The 22,209-nt window shown below is 44.4% G+C and overlaps 1 protein-coding gene across 1 annotated transcript in view; it reads left to right on the plus strand.

The window, feature by feature from the left end:
- s1pr2 (sphingosine-1-phosphate receptor 2) overlaps positions 1–20,327 on the plus strand; it is a 21,367-nt gene extending 1,040 nt beyond the window's left edge. Inside the window, exon 2 of the mRNA XM_080776644.1 lies at positions 16,845–20,327. Within this exon, the coding sequence (XP_080632770.1) occupies positions 16,979–18,091 (1,113 nt within the window). The 5' untranslated portion in view covers positions 16,845–16,978 and the 3' untranslated portion in view covers positions 18,092–20,327. The remainder of the gene's footprint in view (positions 1–16,844) is intronic.
- Positions 20,328–22,209: the final 1,882 nt, after the last annotated feature.

The raw sequence follows: 22,209 nt of genomic DNA on the forward strand, positions 1-22,209 counted from the left end.
AGTACACGGCATCATGGGAAAGTGTACTGTAATATATTAGCTCCATGGAGGGTATGCGCGTCCTCTATAGGGGGGTCCACCGCTTCTGGTGGCCCGTCGCAGTGCCTGCTGTGTCGCCCCCCCTCCGATGTTTTTGGGGCTTGTTCATCCGTCACTCCAACCGAGGCATTGTGCTCAAAGGATGTATTAATAAGACAAAAGCTCCCATTATCCCATCTACTGGAGTTAATCTCTTGGTTTGGAGTTACCCTCCCCAGAGCCAGGCCGCAGACATTTAAAATTGCAAGCAATTTTAGAAAGAGAGCTAGAGAGAGAGAGAGAGAGAGAGAGAATAAATAACTTTACTGCAACTTTGAATATTCTTTGATTGCAAAAAAATCCTGTGCGATATAGAAGGTGCAGTAATGACAAGCCCACTAATAGACTGCCTATATAATCATGCTGTAAAAACGTCCGGTTAAATCTATCAAGCATTTAGAAAACATCAGTAAAAGTAGGCATGTATGGTACATTATCCAGATTTCTTCCTAGATGAACGAGGGTGTTAGTTGGTGCACCTCGTATAATGCTTATTCCATGCTGACACAACAGCACATGGTGTCTTGTGGTCGGTTGTACATATAATTATGCAAAAAAAAAAAGAAAAACACTACCAGGAGGGATAATTGAGGTGTCAGTTAGTAAGTCCAGCCACAAAGCGCCTCATTGGAAGAGTATACTGAAATCACAGTGAGATATACATCAAATGATAAGGTTGAGGGACCAAATGTTTATTACCCAGATAAAAAAAACCCTCAATCCATCCATCCTCTCTTCTGCGGTGGGTACATGGTCGGTGTGGTGCTCATTAATGGCTTCTCTTAAAATGAGAAAAGCTCATGATGATGACATAACTCTTTTGAATTGCTGCTGCCTGGTGGTGATTGTGGAAACGGATTCCTCAAAGGCATTGACTTGAAAGCCGCGACATCCACTAGATAAACACTAGCAAAGATGACTTTGTGATAACATCGTTGACGGTGTTTTGTGAGGAGGAAGTGTGGTCAGCAACCGTATAGGTGATGTTGTTGTGTCATCACCGTGTGAAAGAGGCCAGGAGGTTTTAATGGTGGGGATGTTGAGAGAGCATGAGGGTCGCAACTTGTTTAGGGACTTGTGGGTGCCTGGCTACAGGTTCAGGTGCTGCGTGTGTGTGACAGTGTGTGTGTGTGTGTGTGTGTGTGTGTGTGTGTGTGTGTGTGTGTGCGCGCGCACGCTCGCGCGTGTATGTATGTATGTGCTGACCGGCTGCTGTGTGCTGGCTGCACACATAACGTGATATGGCCGGCCTGCAGGCCTGCCGTCTGCACTGGGGCCATGTGACCTCATGGCTGATTAGACCAGAACAAAAGCCCACCACGCCACCGCCGCTGACCGCTGCCAGGCTTCTTCTCACAGTGTTTGCAGCACACTCCATCCTTGGCTCAGTGGAGAGCGACCTCGAGTGTTGCTGTTAACAGTGTCAATGGTGGCGCGTCAACTTAGACGCTCCACAGGCTCTGGGGAGAATCAGGGACTCACAGGTCTCTGCTGCACACATGCTCTTGGACTTACCAGACCTTATAGAGAGGGACTTTAAAATCCATGATGTCAGAGTGCAGGGAGAAGGACCCAGGCCAGCAGACCGTGATGACATCACACTCATAGGAGTTGCCCTTGCAGCTCTCCGGTGCCCACCCAGCCAGCCAGCGCACTCAGCGTTCAGTAGCCCACCCCCTCCTCCATAGCACCCAGATGTGGCCCAGCAGCAACTGCTGTAACCCGACACTTCTTCTCTGCATCCCTCCTCGTGCGCAGAGGGGCGCACAAGGGACCAAGACAAATAGATGGGATGGATAAATAAATAGATGTATAAGTGAACTGGATGGATAAATAAATAGATGTATAAGTGAACTAGATGGAAAAATAAATGTGTGATAATTCAGTGGTGGGAACTGGAAGTGAGGGATTCTTTTTTCTTTCGGGACCAGGTCACGTGGGGGTAGGGGGGAGGGATGCGTCGGTGGGGTGGGGGTAGGGGGGAGGGATGCGTTGGTGGGGTGGGGTGGGGTGTGGTGTGGTGATCCCTGAAGGATGCTCGGGTTTCAGTGTAGGCCTGGGAGAGGCCCTAATAGGAAGCAGTGAGAGGTTTTCTTCCTCGGGGACAGCAACATCTCTTTTGTTGTCTACACACAGCCACTTTAGTTTAGCCATATCAGAGGGCTAAGAAACAAGGAGAGAACAGAGAAAAGGTTCCCTGCCCAAGGCGGCACGACTTTCACCTGGTTAAATGAAACCAGTCAGAATGAATAGGTCAATACATATAGGATTCGGGAAAGAATAGCTATAAAACCCCCGGCAGATCACAGAGATCAATGTAGGAAATGTGTTTAGAAAGTGCTGCTGGGCCTTTGCTCTGTGTGTGATATTAATAGTGCTTTGTGGTGCCACAGCCATGTGGGCTTCACAAGCTCGTGAGTCCTAACTGGTGTTTCCCCCTTTGCCCGAACAAAAAAAAAAAAAACACTTTCTTGGGTGTGGCAGCTGGAGCAAAATAAACGCCTTCTGTTCGCAAGCTGCTAGATGTCTGAAGTGCAAGTCGCAACATACAGCATAGCCGACAGCATGCAGCTTCTCAGAATCACGGCCAAGAACTGGCAGTGACTCTGATGGGAGAAATAAATATGGACTACTCCTCTGTCTTCCCCTGTCTGTATCCGTAAACACTTCTAGACTGTTGTAAGTCTTCCCGACGCACAGGCACCACAGACGTACAGTAGTGAGAATGAAAGGAGGAGAGGGAGAAGTAGAGAGATAATGTTGAGCTTGTGCTCTCTGGATACACTATTTAATATGTATGTTAATCTCTAGCGTGCAAGGCAAGGCTGTCATCGCTCTTCAGATTACTTTGCAACCGTGTGCATAAGTTGATATTTGGCGAAATGTCCAATTTATGTATCAAAGGTTCTATCCATCTATTTAACGCTGAGAGTGTAAGAACAGAGTTAAATCCACACTCTGGATTTTACTGTTTGAAATATTTCCATCTATCACGAAGAGAAGGAGGGAAAAAATCCATCCGCTTTAAAAGCTCCTGTTACAAACTATTAAGACCCCCCATGGCCAGAAACGAATGCGTGTAGCAGCATGCCAGGATTTCCTGATGCTTTGTGCAGAGAGAAGGGGGTGTGTGTTCGCATGGTCTTGTGCTGATAAACGCCACTCGGCTGCTTATTATATTTTGAACATGGACCAATAATTCTAACTATATGCTGTGAGTCTAGTTGAGTTTAGTCCTACTGAATGAGGTTTTTGGACCTCAAAGTGGCATTTTTCATCACGTATCCATGCCCACAGACATGCACGTTACAGATCTTTCAGAAACAATGACATGGGAATTTAACATGAGGTTTTTATGGGTTTGTGCTGTGGCTTTTGGGACGGGCGCAGCAAAGCAACACTTTTCTCACTCTGCATAGGTTGCTGCTCAGCGTGATTTATGGATGGGAGCGGAACAAGCTCCCTGCTGTCTGCTACAGCGGCGCGCTTAATCAGTGCGGTCGTGTCGTGGTTTCCTGACGTCTGGTCAATCCTGAGTGCTCTCCCTGCCCTGATCTTGGAACAGGTACACATGTGGAGATGCTGTGGCCTCCTTATTCTCTGTCCTGGCAGCCATTGTTATGCTCTTTGGCTTTGTTTGTGCAGCTGGAAAGCTCACCACCAGCATTACTTCAACACCCCCCTCCCCTCCTCCTTCACAGCAGAATCAGGGAGAAGAGAAGCCAGATGCAGCGGTCTTCTTGGATTTTGTCTTGCCCCATCCAGTCAGTGGGGCTTAGATCGTGTCTGAGGGGCGTGTCGAAGCAGCTTATATAGCTTGGAATTTAAGACTCGAGAGTCTGCCTGTCCTCTCAGCAAACCATTTGAGATTATCTAATGGTAGACAGGCTTGAAAAGATAGATGGATCCGTCATACATCTAAATCCTAAGTGTTCATTTACATCTGACAGTATACGTTTGAACCCATACGGGTTACTTTATACTGTCAGACTTTAATGAACACTCTGGATTTTATTGTGTATCCTGTTTTGTCAGAAATAGCTGGTTGATCTGTTGACCTCCATTTGAGTTGGGTTCACAGTGCAGTTCAGAGTCAGACAACTTTGCTGAAACAGACAAGATAAAATGCATGTGGATGCTGTTTGTGTAAAGTAAATGTGACTGCTCAAATGTCCATTTAGAGACCGGCTCTGCCTTGGTCAATGTCAAGTAGCAGTTGCCTCGTAGTAAGATTGAGTATTTTAAGATCTGTCTGGTTGTTGGATCAGAAAATATCCCTTGACAGAGGAACCTAGCGTTGAATTAGCGTTGAACTGTCGTCAAAAGAAACTGAGCTCAGTGCTGTTGTAAGAAGTAAAACAGACACACAATCCTGTAACTCTACAACCTCCTGAGGTACCACAGTCTTTATATGTGGCGCCTTTACAGAGTGCAGATTATTTTATTGTGGATACTTTACACTCTGGTGGTAAACCTTCTATGTATCAGAGAGGTCTGTGGATGGTGAAATCACAGTTCTTTTTCACACAATACATTTGGTTGGAAGAAAATGCAGCCGAAATGTGTCCAAAGCTCAAAGGAACAACTGTTGTGAATGTGGACACAACAATGTTTCTTCTCTAGTCTAGGCAACCATGCTTTTCTCCAACAACAGATTTCCGTTAGATGGGCCTGTGTTTTCTCGAGAAGTCTGGCCTTTTCTTTTTTTATATAATTGTAACAGCGGCAGACGGAGCAACCTCTATCAATTAATCTTCAGCATCTTATCAGTACTAGAGGCAATCAGGTCGGCATTGCACTCCTGTGTGTGTTCTATTGTTAGTTAGAGTTTTTGTTGTGCATTACGCCGCCCTAGACTACCTCTTGACCTTTTGCGGTGCGTCTGTCTGTTGGTCTACATTCTCATTCATTAAAGATTTTAGTAAACATGATATGAACCAACGTGTACTGTGATGATTATCTATTGTCACACAAGCGTCCTGCAACAAACACGCAGGCACGCACACACACACACACACATGCTGCACACACACGCATGACATGCTGCATATGCTGTGATGTCTTACATTCACTCAGTGACACTCTGGAGCAACAAGCACACACTCACTCACTCATATGTACACTGTGCTCTCTCACGACACCCTCACGATATCTTTAACCAGGCAACAGAACATGAGAAGGGGTGGAGTTCAAGTTCTGGAGACAGAGCAGAATGGGAGCAGGGAGCCGGGGACAAAAGAGAAGTGAATAAGGATTGAAAGGCTTTCATTAGGGGGATACCTCATTGTATCGTATGTATAGGACATGGGAAGGTGTGAAGCGAGCACTGCAGGTCAGCCGAAACCTGAAACGGACACTCCTCAGGCCGCTCACTCAGCATGAGAATGATCCACTCCTCCCTAGCAGTAGTCTAGTCTGGGTGGTTGAGGTCCAGCCCAGTGTTGCCATGTCCGCTTATTATAGGCGACTTTGGGCTTATTTTTCTGTAACATTTTCGTGTAAATAATTGTAGTTGCGGGTTGCGGTTTTTCGGGCTTATTCCTAAAGTGTAGTCGCTTATTTGGGCTTGTTTCCGTTTAAACCAGTGATTCTCACACATTTTGTGTGAGAATGTGTCCAACTAAGGACCCTACATCTAGAAATATTTTGTGCCAGGGACCCCCATACAAGATTTGTGGTTGTTGTTAAAATGTTTCAAAGAATATTCCACAATTTGTCACATTTCTTTTACATGATTGTTTTGAAAATAGCCTAGTCAGGCTTTTGGGCTGGTTTCCATAGTACTGGTTGCTTATTTATTGTCCAGCCCTACCAGCTGTAATCCAGCAAAGCAGAGGAGTGTCACTCTTTGCTGGTGCACAGGAGCCAACACCCAGTCTTGGCTCACGTGGAACAAATAGCAGACCTACAAGCTCGTAGCGCGCCACTCGGTGGTGCGCTATGAGCTTGTAGATCTGCTAGTTTCAATTCAAATTTTAGTAGGTAAAACGAGCGTACCTGAACACAAGCAGACCTGAAAATAGTGTGGTGTGTGGTACGCGCCTACACGCACAATCTGGGAGGAGATTTCTGCTACTACTACAGAGCAGATGTCAGTAGGGATTTCACACTATGCTGTTCTCTGACTTACGTATAGCTCTGAGTGCTTTGTGATTTTGTAAAACTGCCTAGCCTACACTGAGAGGCCATGATGAAAGTGTGGCTTAGGAAATACAGTATATACGCGCGACGCACACAAGCGCACACACATAGGCCTACTACTAGTTCTCAGATGTATAATTAATGAAGTTAGAATGTATGTATAGAAAACTATATAATCAATCTCTCTTATAGCCAGAGGCTATAGTGTAGGTAAACCCAGCACATATTAGCATCCAAGTTTAGTCCTATAAGATTGTACACTCTATTATTATACTTTTCCCCCATTTTCCTCTTTTTGATTTTTACAGAAACCATAGAAACCATGGCCCTATACCACCAGAGAAAGTTTACACTGTCCCTAATAACCATGCTTAGAGACAGTTCCTCTGTCCTGTTCCCCTGTGCTGCTTTAGTGTTGTAACCATAGTAAACGGATATGAGGAAATGGGCCTAACCATAGCGTGTACTGTTTCTGCAGAGATTCTATAATCCAGAATAGATCTTTTCCTACAGAATATGCCATAATGAGGTCTTTAATAGGGCATTTATAAGAGCACGACTGCCTCAGATGTGTTCTAAATAAATCCTACCCGATGTGTTTTTAATCACCTCTTTTGTGGCCATGTCTTTTGATCTCAGTAGTGATGTTTAAAATACTGCATGCGGGAGGAGGGGTTGTTTGAGTAAGGAAGATGTGACTCAAGAAGCATGATGAGAACGTACCTACGGTATTATGCAGAATAGAGGAAAATGATAATATGAACATTTGGATTTCCCCAACAACCGTCATTGACAGGAACAGTTTGAGGTTACTTGAATATATTACATTAATTACCGCCACCATCTGAGGATAGTCCCAGCCCCCACCCTCAACCCTCCGTGGGGAAGATTGTGGTGGTGGGGTGGGCTAATGCCTGCTGGTCATGGGTTACTTCTCCTGAGGCTCAATGGTTTCCGCCTTTATACAGTCTTTTGTCCACAGCTCCTCTCACTTTCCCTCTAACAGCTTCGCAGCACATAAACAGCTGCCGTAAATAAAGCGCAGCAAAGTCACGCAGACGGACTGGCTGGAGGTTGGAGAGCGTTGATGATCACCGACCGAAGAAGAGGGACAGACATGAAGAGCGAGAACAAGACAATGACAATGAAAAAGCTTTGCCTTTCTGACTGAACTGTGTCGACAGGCCCCCAGAAGACGCTGTGCTCAAACTGTCAGCGTCTGACGAGTGAAAGGGTAATCCCTAATTATATGATTATTAAACCCTGCGTATTGGGGACACCCACTCCCCTAAATATCCAGCGGCTTACACAAGCTTTTAATGACGCTCCGAGCATCATGGTGAAATTACCATAAAAACGGACAAAGAGCAAGGAAGATGCTGCGGCTAAAAATATGGTTACTCATTCCCTAACCATATTTACACTAGTACTGTAAATACACTAAATGGTATAGGAAGCCACAGGCTGAAGAGTAAAGTGACTGACTGCATGCTTAATAAGGAACTTCTTCTCCATCTTCCCCTATTTTTATTCTGTGAGACTATTAAGTAACACATCAGTGAAAATGCAACAGGAGAACTTCTCTTATTTTATTTTCATTTCTAAAAAGCAAAAAAAGTACGTCTCAGTATGTCTGGGACATTACTTGGCAAGTTTACACAGAGCAGGAAAGACATTTTTCAGCCGAGTTTTTTTTAATTTAATTTTCCTCTCCCCCTGTCTCTGACTCTTTCTTTCTTTCTTTTAAATGTGCCCCCCCCCCCCCCCCCCCCACCCAGTGGAATTCTCCTAAAAGCTCCACAATGTGAGATATCGCAGGCCTCCATCTCATATCTCCAGGCTGCCCTGCCTCTCGAGTCTCGACGGTACGAGTCACAGAGCGACACAGAAACAACCACCCTTCACACTCTCCGTCTCTCTCCTCTCTCTGCACTTCCCCTTGATCCCCTAAAAGAGTAAAAGAGTGTGTAAAACATTGACCCAAGTGGACCCGTAGAGTGGCGTCAGCCGCCCTCTCTTTCACTTCACTACTGGCCATTTCCCTTGTTTAGAAAAGCACTGCTAAAGAGCTGTGAAGTGAACAGCCAGTCAATTGGAGAGTGCAGAGATGAGATAAGGGACTGTCTGGGAGTGATTATGTTTGTATTATTCTCTCTGCTTGGTAAATACTTGTTTACTGACGTACTCGGTAAAGAAGTATGATCATTTAAGTACAGATGTATTGTGGTTGCAGACAAAGCTGCGGTGTTTTCCATGGGAATAGCAAATCTACAAATAGTAGATCTCTAATAGCTTGTAGATCGGCTATTTTTGGAAAAGAGACACCGGCAAGCAGCGAAGTATAAATCAGGTTTTCCTTGTTTGGGGTTGGCGAGGGCTATCAGTTTGTCGGCACTGAGGCACATAACGGAGATAACGGTGCAGAAGGGCAGTGAAGGGCTGCCCTCTCTTCTCATTGCCTTTTCCTCTTCTCCCAGATAGAGCACCAGCGATCTCATGACCGAGGACAACATTTACCACCACACCCCGTGAATGAGGCCGTTCATATGAGTCATTCCATGGTTCTCAGAAATAACGATTCTGCATTTGATTTACATACAGTCAATGTGTATACACATTCTCATCGGCTTTCTGAACATGGATTTTCTGCCTCTGGGAAGTGACTGTGGGTAATAATCAATGGTGTTCCCATGCTGGTGTTAAAACAGATGAATGGAGCCCTGGATCCTAAGGCAGAAAAACACGCAGCCACATGCACATTAATGACATACAACAGCAACACGGCCTCATCAGACAGCCTGTGTGCCACAGATGTTCATACTTCTTCGCTGTGCATGCATGCAGTTTGGCTGCAGGGTTCGGGGCTATAGCGTAAAATGCCTTCTTCGACTATCTGATGCACAGGATGACTCACTCGTGTCATAGAAATGAAGAATATATATGATGTATCAAGTTGGGAGCGTACAGTACACAGATAAGGCGTGCAGATTGTCACTTGCGAGACATAACAATGCGGAGAATGTTTGTGGTTGTGTTGTGTCCTAGGCTAGACGTCTTTGTTCTTGATCTGGTAACGAGCGGCAGTGTAAAAGAACCTGTGGTAGTGAACCCTGCGTGACTCTATGGCTCTCATGCGTCCTAACACAGTTACAGCCCGACAGACAGACAATGCTTAGTACTGCCCGTCATTTATGTAAACATTAACACAAACAGTTGTGTAAAGTAAGTCTGGAGTATTCTAGTTTTCAGTACTTTTACTTCTACTTCACTACATCTCAGAGACAGACATTTTACTTTTTACTCCACTACAATCATTTAAAAACTTTAGTTACTAGTCACTTTGTAGACATTATAAAACATGCATTAACCATTTCAACCCTGTATACATTTCGGCCATTTGAAAATAGTCGATCTACAGGCTAACAATGTGTCGCACTGCAGAGAGAGAGACAGCTCTCTGTCCGGGGACCGCCACAGTTGAGTGGGCAGAGAGGCCGTCTGGGAATTGGAAGGTTTGAACCCTCTGCATCGCCCATTCTAGGTGTCGAAATGCGTCCTTGAGCAAGACCCTTAAGCCCTAACTGCTTCCTTGGCACTGTATTAATAGCACCCTTCCCTGATGATCTCAGGTCTACCATGACACACTTTGACATTTTGCCATGAGATGTGATTGATGCTGCTGTCGGACCATTTGGAGTATAAGGGGCTTGCTAGTGTCCTCCTATCTCAGCTTCACCTCATTGCTCCTCTCTTCCTGCCTCAGTTCTGCTCTTGCCATCTCACACCACGCGTGTCAGCAGCACCTGGGGTGTCCTATAGTCTCCTCGCATAGCCAGACGTTTCGTAGCACTGCCCGCTCCGCCTACTACGTTTTCTGAGTTCTCTGAAAGTCTGGCTATGTGAGACTAGGGGAGTCCAGGTTGAAGATTGTTTACCTCAGGGTAGGGCTGGGCAATATGAACTAAATCAAACAGCACGAGTAATATTGCCGTATTTTGACCAAATACGGCAATATATAATCATCAGTAATGCCTATGTAATATCCAAGTGAGAACAGCTAGCCTAGAACTAGTCACAAAATGTTATTATTTTAGAACATTATTGAAAGTATAAAATAAGACAACATTTATGCCTGTCACAATAGTACAATAGAGGGTATGCGTGTGACATCATCATCATACCCGGAAGTTATGCGGGAGCGCCTACTGACTGGCAAAAAACTACTTTTCTGGCCTTGATAGCCCATACATCCAAATAGAAAAGTCCTATCTGATTGCATTAAACGACATTGAACTCACTTTGCCAAGTCACTTTGCCACTCGATTTCCCATTCACTTTATGCAGGCACAATTGCGCATACCCTCTATATCTCAAAATTCCAGCTGATATCTAGTCTGATATAGGCTATCACACGGTATCAACATAATATTCATTTATTACCCAGCCCAACCATCAGGGGAGGGGTCAGGGTTATGCTGAATAGGGAGCAGAGCGGAGGGAGTGGCAGTACGGGATAATTAAAATGAGAGGCGTAGCAGAGCACTTTCAGAGCGCAATTACACACCCACTCAGACTGCCATTAGGGGGACAAAACTGAAGAGAACAGGACAAATCACACAGTATATCCATGCTTTAGACACAGTGAAGGGTCCACTCCAGAGAAAACAGAAGTGTCCGCAACCATGAATCTAGTAGGCCCTTGATTTGGGCCTATGAGTTTTCCTCTAATTAATGGTGATGATTGAGTTGAGGGGCGAGCTCAGAGAACAAGATGACACCAGGCAGTATCACATGACATGTTCTGAAGTTGATTAAGTATATAAAGAATTGTATGGTTCACATTGAGTGACCAGAAGATAATGACCTGAAATAGAATGGAAAAGAATAGAAATGATAAGAACAGGTACACAATAAAACATGATGGTCTACAAATGTAGATTAGTTGTTCTTGAACGGTAACATCTCTTATCATTGGGCATACAGTCTGCACTAACCATGGATCACACAAGTAGGCCTACATCTATGCTTACATAGATGAGAGTGAATCAGTAAACAGATAAGAGCTAAGTAAGCAAGTCAAGACTAGAATATATCAGGTAGCGGACCCAGCTGGCCATGAAAGGTTGAAGACTGAACTGATGATTTGAAGTTGCTTTATTCAGAGATCAATGTAGAACTGCAAGAAACTAGGCATAAAATGCATATCAATAAACATATCCAACATCTCAATATCAGCATAACAAACTGTTCCATTAAACCATAATTACATAACCAATAAAATACAGTGCATACGCATACCTCAAAACAAAAATATCGAAATACAATAAACCATAATTCCGGTAATATCCAACACAATAATAACATCAGAACCTAATCATTGCAAGTTGTTTGCAAACATTAAAGGAAATTCACCGTGTCCCCTTTCCAGCTGGGTGCTAAAGTGGCTTGAGCAGTTGAGCTTGGCATCCATTTGTTCCATGATTAGTTTGGCATTTGACCATCCGTTCCTTAAGCCTTCGATCCTTTCCTTAAGCCTTGACCAAACCTTCCGTATCAAACACACATTTTGTGTGTAATGGTCTCATAGTGATACCACAGTGGCTGTTTTATAGTTGGTAATGCTGTCATCTGCAGCACCATGATGGGCGGCAGCACCACAGGTGATCTGCAGCACCATTATGGGCGGCAACACCACGGGTGAACTTGATTTCCTACACACACACACACACACACACACACACACACACACACACACACACACACACACACACACACACACACAAGGTTGTTTTGTGCACCTGTCTTTGGCAAGTCCCACTAGGTAGGAAAGTGGGTGGTGCATCTGGCCTGTTTGTGTACTGGTGTTGCCAATGCGCCAGCTTTTTGCAGAAAGCGTGAAGGACCGCTGAAAAGAAGGAAGTTCCCTAACACCATTAATTGAGTTTTCCTCTAATGAATGGTGTTGACTGAGTGACGATTCAGTTGAGAGGCAAGCTCAGAGAACAATGACACCAGTATCACATGACATGTTCTGAAGTTGATTAAGTATATAAATAATTGTATTGTTCACATTAAGTGACCACAAGATAATGAGTAGAAACAGATATAGAAAAGAATGGAAAGGAATTGTAATGATAAGAATAAGCACACAATAAAACATGATGGTCTACACATGTAGATTAGTTGTCCTTCAACAGTTACATCTCTTATCATTGGGCATACAGTCTGCACTAATCATGGATTACACAAGTAGGTCTATCTATATGTTTACGTAGATGAGAGTGAATCAGTAAACATAAGGGCTAAGCATGTCAAGACTAGAATATATTATAACAACTAACTATAAAGATGACTTGGACTTGTTGGACATAGTTCCTGGTCAAATATAATGATACCACACACACACACACACACACACACACACACACAGCAGGCTGTTTTGTGCACCTGTCTTTGGCACGTTCCACTGGGTATAGGAAAGTGGGTGGTAACTGTTAATGCATCTGGCTTGTTTGCGTCCTGGTGTTGCCAATACGCCAGCTTTTGTGCAGAAGGTGTGAAGGACAGTTGAAAAAGAAGGAAGTTCCTTAGCACGGTCAGTGAATGCTCACTATACACACAGATTCATCCAGGTAAGCAAACAGTAAACACATTACAAAGCAAACAAGATAAGCTACAAATGTAAACGGTCCTTAGACAAGGTTAATCACCATGCTGCTTATCTAAGCCAAAATGTGTGTGTGTGTGTGTGTGTGTGTGTGTGTGTGTGTGTGTGTGTGTGTGTGTGTGTGTGTGTGTGTGTGTGTGTATGGGGGGGCATTTGTGTGTGCATTTTTGTGTGTATCCTTGTGTCACGGCTTCTAGGCACCTTGTCCAGGTTTTAAGTGCTTTCCTCGGGAGAAAGTGGTGTGACAGGTAGCAGGTGTTGTACCGTTGCCATGGTGTTTTGTGAGAAGCCACTCTGCTAATTGGGGCTTTTCAGGAGGTGTGTGTGGGAAATCCAAACATCACCTGGAGCCTTTGTGTAGCCGTCAGTCACATCATAGAGAGGAAGTCTTTTGAGGATTGTAAGGAAGCATACATCAGTACCTTTTGCTAAATATCATTCTGGAGGTTTATTTTATGCTTCGCCACAAAGTCTGATCATGATTGCATGCCTCATCAAAGAAAGTAAAAAAATAGATAAGTCAATTTCCAGTAAACGCATGCATGATGCAGTTTCTCCATATTGATGTTGCTAATTTCCTTTCACTGTTCTCATTTGACTCCATCTGTCTTCTTACAATTTATTTTTCTTTTGTGTTCCTCTTCTCACCCTCCTCCCTCTCTCATGTTAATTATTTGTTGTGAAGGCCGCAGCCAGTATGGCTGTATCAACTTCCTATAACCGTGTTATGGCTACAGCCACATACTGCATGCACTTTACACATGATACAAACATTAAATAATTGTTGTTAACTTTAGTCACTGGAACGCAATATCTGTGTGTAATCTAATACTTTGACATATTTCTCTCTTAAAATACAGTATGTTGTTCTCTTTGTTTGGATACCATAGTATTAATGGAAATAATCTCACACTGGTGCAGCAATACCATTGTTTTGGGATTTATACTTTTTTTGTGGCTTTGTGTTATGTCTGCCGCCTGTGACAGCATGACAGTGACGCGGGGAAGGTCGAATTCAGGGCACAGCTTTGAGGGGAGGGGGGGCCTTTGGAACAGGAGTTCTACTTTCCTGTCAACTAGTTGTCCGGGGAAACCCTGTGGATGGCACACTGACTGACACTGCAGGGCAGGTCTGTGGCGAGACAGTCCTGTAGGGGAACCAGCCCGTCAGGTTTGGCACGCTGTCAAATCCCTTGGTGACAGACGCCACAGGCTCCTTAGTGAGAACTCGAGCCGTCTCGCTTTTTTTTTTGCCAAAACACAGAAAAAACGTCACAATAAAAATGAGGAACATCAGTGGAACCAAGATGGGGGTGAGACAAGATAGCAGGAAGCGCACAGTAGACATTGAAAGTGTCTTATCTGTACAAAAGAAAAAAGAGAGACTGCTTTTGACTGGCTGACTCATGATATCGTTATGCAGTAATGTAAGCAGTAATGTAAGCTAATCTAATCACGCTGCCTGGTACGCCGGGCGGGCAACACGTGCTCAGCCTCAAGCGCCCATTTGTGTGTTTTTACGATCGATGCTGACTGACCGTTGCTTGCAAGATGCTGTGCGTTGGTTGGGCCAGCAGCTACAGTGTTGCAGTAGCCAAATGGAAGTGTGCTCTGTCCCGAATTGAGGTTGAAGGGCAGCGCTCTCTCCACACTGAAGGAGACTATTGTTCTTTGTTCCTGCTTGAGGAAACAGTGTGTTGGTTATTATTGGCAACCGAGAGCAGCTGTGTGTTGAACCTGTCTGTGTGCAGCTGGACTGGACCAGTCGATGTCTTTCCTGAATGCACAATTTGGGGTTTGTAGCAGATCTGTGCACACATGTGTGCTATGCTTTTTAATTAACTTTTTTTACTGTGTATAGATACGTCATACGTAATATGTAGTTGTGTGTGTGTGTGTGTGTGTGTGTGTGTGTGTGTGTGTGTGTGTGTGTGTGTGTGCGCGTGCGTGCGTGTGTGTGTGTGCGGCGCGTCTGTGCACTCAGTATGTGCATATGAGTGTGTACGTCACTGCAATGTCTCAGATTCCTGCCTTTGTGTCCAGATGCCGTTCCACATGGACGCTCTCTTTCTCTGTCTCCCACCCTCCCACCCTCACACACACACCCTCACACACACACACACACACACACACACACACACACACACACACACACATACACACACACACACACACACACACACACACACACTCTCTCTCTCTCTCTCTGTCGTCCTCTGTCTCTCTCAACCAGTCCCTCTCTGGGATTTAGGGTCACAGTCCGGCAGAACAGAGCAGTAAAGTTCTGGGCTTCTAGTTTCCAGTAAAGGTTTTAGTGGGTAGCTCTCCGGGCCAGCAGTGGAGAGAGGAGCAGTGGAGAGGCATCAGTATTGAGTTACCACTGGAGCTGACCTCCAGAAGGATCTTATTACCTGTGACAGGTTTAAGACATCAGCTCCAACTCTAATTAGATTTCCAGAAGCGCCCCTTTGCCTTCAACCCAGTAGCAACAGTCCATCTGATCTGCTTTGGGGCTTGTTTATAGATTACGGTACTATTTTAGTTCTCTATGGTAGATTGGAAATTGAAACTGTACCATTCCTGTGTCTGTCACATTTGTAAAATCACAACTTTTAGATACTTTTTGCATACAGGTTAAGGCTGCATTGTGATGGTCATTCAAATCAACCTCTAATTTGGATAAGCATGATAATTGCAGGTAGATTCAAAACGGAGCGGTTTTCTCCACACACTTGTGAAAGCTCCCGCCTCTTCCTCTCAGGTATCTGTTTACTTCGTTGTTAGCTTTGTGAAAGAGCCGGAACTGAGGGTTCATGATGGAGAGGTCCGGTTGATCCATGAGCTATGCTGAAGACAGAGGTGGCTCACTGGAGTGGAATGGTGTGCTCCACACAACAATACCGTGTGTTGACAGTCGAGTGCTTGGACGGGTTGGGTGGAATGTCCCCTTCGGTCTGAAACCAAGCTCCTGTCTGAGTGCTGCCTGCTACCACTTAACACATCAGAGCATTCGCTATTGTGATCTCTCTATTGATCTCAAAGAGGAAAATATTTGATCAGGCTGGTTTTTCTCAAAACTGGATTTTATGTTTTTCACAAGAAGCCATTGTGTTGATGAGTCATCGCGTTGCTGATTTGATTTCCATCCCATTTCTTTCAAACAGCTTGAGACTGCAACTGTCTGTCTGTGTGGGGGCGTGTGGCTAGAGCGGTTGCAAACGGACACAGACAACGCTGTGTATTCACAACTCTGTGAACTATGTGGCCGCACAATCCAGTGCATTCACTTGTTCTGTGATTATTTTCTTTTTAAAAGAAAATAACAGATCTATATTTTGAATCTTTCTGCATTTTTATTTTAGCAATACTTTTATTTTAGCAATAATAAACACCAGTAAGGCACTCTAATGTAACTGACGCACGCACGCACGCTCACACACACACACACACACACACACACACACACACACACACACACACACACACACACACACACACACACACACACACACACACACACACACACACACACACAAAATAACACATCTCCAATTTGTAATGTATAAAAACAAATTAAGCATATCACCTCGATTCCTTCATGTGTAGAGGCATATTAAACTTAAAGGTGCTCTTCATTGTCATAACGATGTGAAATAGGAAGGAATAAAGGAAACAACATCTCTCTTTTATTATACTAAAGTCTTTGGTTGGTTTGCACTATATTTTTGTACCACTAGTAGACTAGAGACACCCAAAAGGATGATGGTACCGGTTGGTCTGTCCAGCACTTTGGTCCCAAACAATGCATCTTGAAAACTATTGAATTCCAAAGGATGGACCCCTATTGATTTTGGTGCTTTGAGAATGACATTCTCTCTGAGAGTTGACGAGCCCTTTCAGTGCATGTGTTCCTGTCGCTAACCACAACTTTTCTCTCTCTTTGTGTTTGTCATTGCAGGTGACCTGCACGGGGCCCCTGAGACGTGACTGTGGGACAGGCAGTCTCCCTCCCAGCCTGCACCCTCAACCTCGTCTCCCCGCCGAGAGGGAGCAATCATCAGCCCAGACATGCTCCGCTGCGCTGCTGCGTGAATGACTCTTTGCCGTAAATCCGCTGTGCTCTGCCACGCTGTCAACATGAAGAGCAGGTATTCCCAGTACAACAATGGGAGTCTGATACGGTACTACTATGAAATCACCAAGGACTTGACCAGCCAGGAACTGGAGGATCGCATCAAGGATCGGAAAGGGCTCACCACCCTCAACATCGTCATTGTGATCCTCTGCAGCTTCATCATCCTGGAGAACTTGCTGGTCCTAATTGCGGTCTTTCGCAACAAGAAGTTCCATTCGGCGATGTTCTTCTTCATCGGCAACCTGGCCTTCTCTGACCTGTTGGCTGGCTCCGCCTACATAGCCAACATTTTCCTGTCAGGGCAGAGGACATTTGAGCTGGTGCCAGTGCAGTGGTTCATACGGGAGGGTACGGCGTTCATCGCACTGGCTGCCTCAGTCTTCAGCTTGCTGGCGATCGCCATTGAACGATATATTGCCATCACCAAGGTCAAAGTGTATGGCTCCAATAAAACATGCCGCATGTTCCTCCTAATAGGAGCCTGCTGGGTCATGTCCATCATCCTGGGAGGGCTTCCAATCATTGGCTGGAACTGCATCAACAACATCGATGAATGCTCTGCTGTGTTGCCCCTCTACTCCAAGAAATACATCCTTTTCGTGGTCACCATCTTCAGCATCATACTGCTCTCCATTGTCATCCTCTATGTGAGGATCTACCTGATTGTACGCTCCAGCTTTCAGGAGGCGACTAACTACCCGACGTACTCCCTTTTGAAAACTGTCACTATAGTCCTGGGCGTTTTCATCATGTGCTGGCTGCCGGCTTTTATCTTCCTCCTGGTGGATTCATCCTGCAAGATGAGATACTGCCCCATTCTCTCTAAGGCTGACTTTTTCTTTGGCGTCGCCACCCTGAACTCAGCGCTGAACCCAGTGATCTACACACTGCGCAGCAAGGACATGAGGAAGGAGTTTCTGCGCGTGCTGTGCTGCTGGGGTATATTTAAGTGCGGACGCCCTGCTGACCGGTGTCTGGTCCCTTTAAAAAGCTCCAGCTCTCTAGAGCACTGCACCAACAAACATGAACACCACACGCCCATCATGCAAAACTGCACCACCTGCGTCTAATGAGGTGGAAACACGCACCCGTGGGTCTATGTGCGTGTATATGAGAGAGAGCCTGAGTGAGAGAAAGAAGACTGTGCGTGCATGTGTGTGTAATAGAACAAGACATGTGGCTAAGAAACCGGATGAGAGTTAACCTCAGCCCTGACTGGAACACAGCCTTGTTTTAAAACACAACACTACAGTGTACACTAGAACTTGAACTCACAATCAATAATCAATGGATCCACCCTTTGCAAGGGTGTGAGAGCTGCAAGGGTGTGAGAGCGCAATCATTCTAGATTAAATGAACTCACAATTGAAGGTGAGATGTTTCAGAAATGTGAAAATGGCCTTTTGTTGGGTAATCTCACCAATTACAAATGTCATCTTAACATTGACTTGTTAAACATTTTGATGTACTTGCTTGACAGATGTTGTTTTAAGATGTATGTTGACCAGCCAAATAGCCAAATAACAAATGCATAACATCAGAGTTATGGAGACTTCTTGTGAACCTTTTCAAGGTCTGCGTTAATGCAAAGCTTGCAGATTTGCACTTTGTAGACTTGTATACAATTAGTGATTTTGTTTTTAATGGCTGTTACCCTCTGCCAGACTAACCCACACGTATACAGTACATGTACATCAGGCATGCCTATTCATTGCTGATAGGGGAAAATGAACTGCCCCACTCAACAATGCACTCCAGACAAGAAAAATACAAAGAAACCCCCCAAATTCAGGGCTGTATATGCCCCTTGTAACCTTGCATAGAACCCTTTGATTAACTGCAACAAACAAAAGTATTTTGCTTACATATATTGCATGAAATGTAATTTAACTCATTTGTAAGCGCTGATGTATATGGTATATTCCAGCTACAGCCTATCATGATTAACAACACCCTCACTCACTCTATTTCCTTATTGTCCCCCTTGCTTTTACTGTTGTCTTTTGTATGTTAACAGTTTCCTGAGAGGAAGGCTCAATCAGAAGGCACATTTCCTGAAGTGACTCGGCAGCACTGATAAATTTCACTCGATGACAGTCGTCCAATTGTCCGGACTTAACGGGACGGCTGTGTTGTAGCAACATAGCGACGAACGTGTTCACTGGTTGCGTCTTCCTCACGGGGAAACAAGGCTGAATGTTAAATATGAAGTGTTTGGGGCTAGAGCTCCACTGTTGACAGTATTATTTATCATTATTGTGCAGCGTTAAGTTGCCATTGACATGCAGAGAGTGGGACGAACAGGGGTTCTCACTCTCACTGTGAAGAAAAGCACCGCAAATGTAAGCAAAGTCTGTTGTGAGCATCCTGGTTTGATTTTTACAAGACCATTATGCCTTGTTGAAAACCTGTTAAGACGTGAGATCTGTTCAGAGTAAACACGGCTCATCTTTCTGAAAACCCCTCATTTCCCCTACAAATAAGGGGGGAGGTCTCTGGTTTCAAAGGGAGCAAGAGATGGGGGAGGGGGGTGGCAGGTCAACTCATGGGGGGTCAGCTTCATCCTCATTCTCTGAAGACCTACAACACACAGCTTCCTTCATCCATAGGAAGTCCTGTTTTCATTGTCCTGTTCCTGTTGTTCTGGGTTAGATGTTCTGGGTTAGACTAACCTTCCTGCACGCATGCACGCAAGCACGCACGGACACACACACACACACACACACACACACACACACACACACACACACACACACACACACACACACACACACACACACACACACACACACACACACACACACACACACACACACACACACACACACACACACACACAGCATGCACGCACGGACACACACACACACACACACACACACACACACACACACACACCGACTTGGGCTCACTATATTTCCGTTTTTTCCCCCCACATTCAAGTAGAAAATGGTGCAAAGCACTTTGGCAGCTTTGATATCTGCTTTACCCCCAGGTTTTCCAGATGGAGATATGTGTTTTATTCTATGTACCTATCACTTCATTGTGTTGCCTAACTTTGTATGATTTTTTTTAATGTCATATATATGAATATTCCTGTATGTTTGTAAGTATGTATGTATGTATGTATCTATGTATAGTATGTATGAAATGTGTTATTATATGGAATGTCTTGTGTGCAATAGTCTTGTTTGTTCAATAGCACGCTGCCTGTGATAAATCGGTACAATCTTAAACACTAATAGAGGTACATAAGCGTATTGTTCATTGCATTCCCTTTTTTATAAAATAAATGAAATGCCAAAATAATCCATGTTGTGATTGAAGTTGTTCTTCAAAAAGGGTGTTCAGAGAGAATGCTGTAGAATGCGTATGCGTAATCTGTGTATGGTATAACATCTGTGGAGATAAACGGCAGTTTATTATCTGCAGAGTAGGGTCTGCAGATGCCTCCGTATTGTGCCTGGATCCAAAGAGGTAATCAAAAAAGTGGTGTTCAATACAAACATGCTCTGACAAGGTCAGAAAAGTGCATGCTTCAACATGAAGACAGCACCATGCAAAATGTCTCAGCCCATTAATCATGGCCCTCTCACTTTTTAAAATATTGTTCAATCGCTTTAAGGCTTGTGTGGAAAAAAGGGATTTATATGATGGGAGGGTGGGCAGAGGATTGTCAGCAGCCAGTGAGCAGGGGTAAGCGGGGTGTGGTAGGGGGTGTTGTCTGGGAGGAGACTGATGCCTGATTTATGTCTGGGAGCCTGATGCCTATAGCACAGCTACAAGCTCACAACACTGTATCCACAGCTCGTCGTGAGTTTGTAAGTTGACTATTTTCAGCATTCGACACTGCTGTATGGTGAAGTGTAAATCAGACGTGAAAAGAGGCCCTGGGAGACGTCTTCTTGGCTTATGGGGAAGCTTGGGGTGAGGGGAAAGGCTGACAGAGAGTGGCCTTGGGAGAGTAGGGCCTGGTTGCTGTCAGACATCCAGGATTCCTGGGTGGGAACATTGGCTGAATCAGCCCCAGGAGGAAAGTGCTGGGAAGTCTGCCAAGTTTTTCCAGTGCCCTGCAGGATGTGACATCACACTCTGAAACCTGTAGGTGAAGTTGTATACACAAAGATGTCCATAGCAGAGAACACATCATATATGCTCAGCCCTATAATATATGGTAGGCTACAGGCCAGCTTAAGAAACGTCTTATGAAACCAAACATAAGCACAAGGCCCTTGGGCACATTCAGAAATAAACAGTCTTAAACACAGACAGAACAAACTTGTGGTTACATTTAAGTAGTGTAAGCATTGATATCCTTAAATGTTTAATTAACTTTTAAAGCATATAATGTCATAATCTCTGTCTGTCTCTCTCTCTCTCACACACACACACACACACACACACACACACACACACACACTCATGCACACTAGGGATGGGCCGATAATCGTTATTATAGTTTATCGATTATTGTGATAAAAAAACACTCACAATAATCGTATCAATCAGTGATTTAAATGTCCTCCGTTATACACTAGGAATTAATTATCTTTTTTTAGCTGCAAATTCAGTACCACTTAAACCCTCTATAGGCTAATTGATAAAACTATCCTGTAAAGAGTGCATTTGATACACTTACTTCACTTACACAAATTGATTCGCAAATAATAGCAGATCTACAAGCTAACAACGCGTTGCAATGCAACACATATTGTAATTTGTGATCTTGTAGATCTATGGCGAACACGCACACACACACACACACACACACACACACACACACACACACACACACACACACAGAATCTGAATCTGAATCTGAATCTGCACCTGACTCGCTGATAACAAACTATCTTTACACCTGGTAAGAACTGAATCCATTATTTTTGGATCAAATAGTGATCAGCAAGGCAGATGGCTTCTTGGTTAGAGTGTGTGAAAATATTATCACACGAAATGATGAAATTAGCTAGGATCCATCCTGTAGGCAAATCTTTCCAGCGATGAAATGGCTACCAAGGTAATCAAAAAAGTCAACCAAAGAACAAGATTCCTATACAGGATCTCCTCACAACAAAAACACCTTGAAGACCCTTACAGGAGCCCTCATACAAGGTTTCTTCCACTATGCATGCATGCACCTTTAAAACAAGGCTCCAGACTTCCCAAAACAAACTGGTCAGGCTACTAG

This window comes from Protomyctophum bolini, assembly GCF_963924005.1.
Source record: "Protomyctophum bolini genome assembly, chromosome: 11".
Lineage (NCBI taxonomy): Eukaryota > Metazoa > Chordata > Actinopteri > Myctophiformes > Myctophidae > Protomyctophum > Protomyctophum bolini.